At 42.5% G+C, this 5,311-nt stretch overlaps 1 protein-coding gene across 1 annotated transcript; it reads left to right on the top strand.

The window, feature by feature from the left end:
* The first annotated feature begins 428 nt into the window (after positions 1-428).
* On the top strand, positions 429-3,471 carry rgs2 (regulator of G protein signaling 2). Its single transcript, XM_030083829.1, has 5 exons — positions 429-588; positions 680-769; positions 1,030-1,091; positions 1,332-1,498; positions 2,526-3,471. The coding sequence occupies exons 1-5, from the start codon at positions 494-496 to the stop codon at positions 2,718-2,720; spliced, it is 609 nt and encodes a 202-aa protein (XP_029939689.1). The 5' UTR covers positions 429-493; the 3' UTR covers positions 2,721-3,471.
* Positions 3,472-5,311: the final 1,840 nt, after the last annotated feature.

Genomic DNA, 5,311 nt, shown 5'->3' with positions numbered 1-5,311 from the left:
TTATTTTCATCATGCTGTTCTCCTAAAACTTGAAATTAAAAAAAAATAAATAAATCTTGCAAGACACTCCAGTGAACCTCTTTAATGCCTTTATTGTATCCTCATAAAGTAGACACAAATAAAGATAAATAAATGAGTTAAAACACACTTGAAACAAGATAAAAAGTTCCATTGCTTCCCGGCTCGGCTTTATTTAGGGAATAAGGGCACTCTGTGTGCCATGCACGTCACATCTTGACCTGACTCTTAAAAAAAATGGGAGCCCGCAGGATACTGAGGGAGGGGAAGGTTTGCGCAGCGGCAGCCTACCACTGCCTCGGGCTGTGAGAGTCATACCAGGGCGAGTCGCAGTGTTTACACAGCGCCGGCCAATCAGGCGGAGGAGCTGTCATCCAGGGCCCACCTCTCCGCCTCGGCGGTGTGGATCCTGTCTGCTGTGAAGCTATAAAGTTTCCAGACAAGTCAAAGAGGGAGAAGGAGAGGAGACTGAATCATGAGAGAGTACCTCAACGGTTTATCATCCCAAAACATGGCGTTTACTGACTGCGTGAAACCGACTGACCAGTCCACAGAGAAGAAGGGGTTGAAGTAAGTTACTGTTTAATGAGGGGGTCCCTGCTCCCGCCGACCTTGTGATAGAAGAACTGCACTAATGAGTGAACTCTTTTGGCTTCAACAGGAGAAAGAACTGGAGAAACAGGATAGGATTTCTCCTGAAGACAAACTCTTCCCAATCCATAATACATCTCAAGAAAAACAGATCCCATGTGTAGGTTTGACTTGATTCTCTTTAATATATTGGTGAAGTTGCTGGTTTATGTTGTCTACGTGCATATGAATGTCTTTTGAATTATTAAATTCAAAATGTCTGCGATAATGACACATGCGGTGTCATAAGCCGTGAGATTATTGCACCACTTTTATTGAACGCAATATTAGACTCCGATGATGGTTAAGGGCTTCATGGTGACGTTTTACAAGCGTAGTCAGATAATTGCACCTTACATGCTTCCTGTCATCTCCCTTCAGGCCAAGTGCTGACGAGGTCAACCAATGGGCACAGTCACTTGACAAATTGCTAAGTCATAAATGTAAGTACCGTTCACCCTTTTATGTTAGTGCATTGTTACATAAAGAAGTCTCAAAGGTCACACGGTAACTGTGAGCTGAAGAATGACAGCTGTTTATTGGCCCCAATAAAGCAAAGCCTGTGAAGGTTTCACTCTTACTGTACCTCAGATTAATGGGCCGAGGGCCAGAGCATGTCGCTGGCCAAGATACCAACTCCCTCCCATCCCGCTAACGCTGTCTTTATCCTCTGCCTCCCACAGATGGGAAAGCTGCCTTTTGCATCTTTCTGAAGTCAGAGTTCTGCGAGGAGAACATCGAGTTTTGGACAGCATGTGAAGATTTCAAAGCACTCACACTGCAGAAAGACATGACGTCCAAGGCCAACAGCATTTACGAGGAGTTCATAAAAAACGAAGCTCCCAAAGAGGTAATGGCAGAGGGCTGGGAGGGTGGTGGTTTCACTCATTAAAATATCTAGAAATGAACAATTTTAAGCTGAGGTTACTGTTGGAAAGTATAAAGTTGATCAAAATTAAATCGTATTTCACAACTCATAGTAAAAAAGAAAATCTCCTCAATCTCTGACTGGATGTCTCTAAAACCTGATACCTGTTCACCACATTACAGTGTCCTGGAGAATTTGTTCTGTAATTGTTGATTTACCTGCATTATTAAATAATGCAGTGCTTTCAAACGCAGCTATACTCAGATACCACATACAGCTCAGTGTCATCTTGAGTGGACTGGCAAAAAGGGGCCATGATAACCTTTAAATATATATTTTTTTCAACAATTACTAGAAAAAATAACCAACATGAAGTTAATTTCAATTTTACCTCTGGTACAACAGAGAAATGTCTGTAAAGCTTCTCCCATATCTGCACGGTGCATGTTTTTACAAATTCACAGCAAGACACTGAGGCTAGTTGATAGAACGAGGTGTTGATCTTCCACGGCGGCGTCACTGATGTCGCAGCTGGTTTTCTGTTCTGTCCACTACTCTTAAGAGATTTGTTTAAAAAAATAAATCAATGTGTTTGTTGGAACTTTTACAATTTTCTTGGTCAATTGGAGGCTCTTGCAAGCCAGATTTTGACCACGGGCCTTAGTTTTGACACCCCTGTCACAAATTGATACACATACTTTAAAATACTCACTTCTGAAGCTGAAAGATGGCTTGAAAATAATAATTGATAAAATCACCCTTACTATAAATTACATTCTATAAAATAAATTCTGTATATAGACTAAGGAGATTTTTTTACTCATGCCTCAAGAGTTGCTAGTGTATTGAAAGGTTTTATAATGAAAACAGAATTACAGAGAGTCATGAAGGGACTGGGTTTAAAAAACAATAGCTTTAATGAGATGTCTTCAAACTAAAATACACCTATTGTTTTCACCACTTTGAATTCTGAATAAAAGTATGCATTCCTGTTTGTGTTTGGTCGCAGATAAACTTGGATTTCCACACCAAAAACGCCATCGTCCAGAGCCTTCACGAGCCCAACGAGAGTAGCTTCCTGGTGGCTCAGAGGAAAATCTACTGCCTGATGGAGAACAACTCGTACCCCAGGTTTATCCACTCCGACCTCTACAAAGAACTGTGTGCAGCTGCGAAGGGAGAGGGCAAGCACATTAAGTCCTAGTCAAAGCAGACGCCCACTCCTGAAGTCGTTTGTTTACTGAACTGACTGGATAGACTGCAGATGATGTTCATTCCAGGCACGGCCTCGGGATAATAGACCCTAATGCAAATTCAGAGCATTAGCATTAACGGACAGAGTGGAAAGTGCAAAACCGAAGCTGTTTCTTTTTCTTTTTTTTCTTTTTTTTTTTTATAAGTTGGTCCTGCTGGGATGCTTTCCACGAGGAAGTTGAGATGATTAGTCTGGATGTTACACGGTACTGCACTCACTCCATTTCTACCAGATGGGATTAAGATTGCATTTTCATCACTGGGGCCATTACCTGCACTTTCTTCACTGCGCTGTTTCAGGCAATGATGCACTTCAAGAAAATACATTCAAAGCTGAGCAGTCTGTCAAAACACTTTACACTTAACTCTGCATGTCATGTCTCACGGTGTCCCGACAGTGCTGTCAGAATGTATTTTCTGTGTTGATTTCCTTAACACTTTAGTGCAGGGGTTGCTTAAACTTCCTGTGCAGCCCTGTTCTCCTTTATCTGCTGTATTTGCACCAGTTTGCACAAAAACTGCAACTTTATCTGATGCAATATCCACTGTTTCCATTGTTGCCATTACCTGAGACTACTGAGACGACACTATGTACTGTAAATGTTGCTGTGATATTGCTTTTTGCATTGTGTGATTTTAATTTAAGCTGGCGGCAGCTGGTCTGCTTGTAAAATAAAATATATTCTCGGAGCTGAAACATCTCTGCTGTGTCCATTATTATTTTCACAACAATTCCTTGAGAAAATTATTCATATGCAAAGGTCCACTCGATAAAACTGCTACATGTATTTCTGCTAGCGTCTCCGTTATCGATTGCAACAACATTTAGCTAAACTGTGACTTGGTTGTTTATATAATTCACTGATAAAGTGTTAACAAGGAGACTTAAGAGTATTTTCACATATCTGTTGGATGCAGTTTTTTTTTTTTTTTTTTTTTTTTTTTAAAGCATTCAGGAGTTGGCATCCAATTTGGCATCCAAATAGTCAGTAACACAAGGTAGGCCAAGGAGGTTGTTGATGGATGGAGGAGATGGAGCTGACTGGCATGATGATGGAGAAAATGTTCAAGACAAAGACATGATCTGAACCCCCGGGTGGGTTTCCCACAGTTTACTGCCACGTTCCAAAATCATGTGTTTCAGGCCAATCTGTGGCTCTAAATGGCCCGAAGGGAGGACATGTTTGTGCGTCAGTCTCTCTGTTTGCCTCGTGACGTACAGGTGATCTGCCCAGAGTGTGACGTGCCTTCAGCCATGATCAGCTGCAGTCCCACCGTGACCGCCAGCGAGGGAGGGACACTTTTCTAGGATAGCTAATTTCAACAACATTTTGAAAGCAATGTCTTTTCACATGGAAATATCAGAAACGCCAATAAGAGTGTAGTTCGCATACCAGGCTATGAGTAGGAGCAGTTGGTTGTTTTTGTGATGAAACCACACACATTTGTGGACAGACAACAATACACTACAAATATTGACAAAGACGAAAACATGGACAATTTGTATGAACAGACGACCAAGCTGGAATGTTTATTCTGGGTGACTGTCAACTTTAAAACGGGCAGGTCCGGAGATTATGGCCTAGAAATCGTGACGTGCTGGGGGAAAACATTGTTATTGTTTATTTGCATGCACAAGTGCAGAAGAACTGCGTTAACTACAGCTCTGGTGCACATGCGTAGGAGCAGCGTTTCAGAAAAAGTCACATTTCACTCCATTTCCACAGGGATGGAGTCGGAACATCTTCCATTTACAGGGGCTCCGAGCACAGTTTTTTGAGGTAAACAGACAAACAAAGTGCATCGACAGCGTTGCCCTCACAGGACGAAGCTCAGAAGAAATGTCCACATTCAAAGTGTGTCATCGGGCAGTGTGTCGATAGCGTTTTCAACATTCAGGTTCCTGTGTGCTCGTCGCTAAAAATAGCGCATGAAAATGTCAGTCTTATTTGTTATCAGATATTGTGCAATCTTTAAAATTACTTTTATTCCGTGTCTTACAACACATTTCTTTGAAGCTTGGGTAGATTATTTGTGCAGCTTCAGGTGAATTGAAAGCAAAAATGTTTTATATTGATTGATGAATATAGGTTGGCATTTCACCTGCATGATAAATTTGTGAGTGACAATGCTGCCACTGTTAATCTCCCACAACCAGAGCTATTCTTAGAAACGACTCGATACAGTGAGATACTCATGCTAACGCTGTGTACTTTGGGCGTCACGTTTGAAATGTTAAGCTCGGGCTTATCTACACGGCGAACACAACATTCCTCATCTTTTGGGAACATTGCATTCCTCTTCCTGCTGCAGCATAACAATGGCTTCTCTGTGTTTGAAGAGGCAGAAGAGGAGAGGACAGCGTGAGTGGCAGCGGCGAGGGCCCACCCCCCGTCGGCTGTGCGTCTGCGGGAGGCTGACAGTGGCCAGACGCCCAGATGCTGTTCCTCTCCGACAGCTCGTGTGGCCCGCTGACGTGCAGCGGCCAGATCCCACCACCTGAACCTTATGCTACACTGCTTCAGATGTCAGAGGACAGAG

Source organism: Salarias fasciatus, chromosome 23, assembly GCF_902148845.1.
Source record: "Salarias fasciatus chromosome 23, fSalaFa1.1, whole genome shotgun sequence".
Lineage (NCBI taxonomy): Eukaryota > Metazoa > Chordata > Actinopteri > Blenniiformes > Blenniidae > Salarias > Salarias fasciatus.
The sequence above is the reverse complement of the archived record's forward strand: the minus strand, read 5'-3'. Positions and strand labels throughout refer to the sequence as shown.

Excerpts from the sequence above, each read along its gene's own strand:
- rgs2 (XM_030083829.1), top strand. The coding sequence starts at position 494 with ATGAGAGAGTACCTCAACGGTTTATCATCCCAAAACATGGCGTTTACT. Across the intron at positions 770-1,029 it reads AAGAAAAACAGATCCCATGT|GCCAAGTGCTGACGAGGTCA; the intron begins GTAGGTTTGACT and ends ATCTCCCTTCAG. Across the intron at positions 1,092-1,331 it reads CAAATTGCTAAGTCATAAAT|ATGGGAAAGCTGCCTTTTGC; the intron begins GTAAGTACCGTT and ends TGCCTCCCACAG.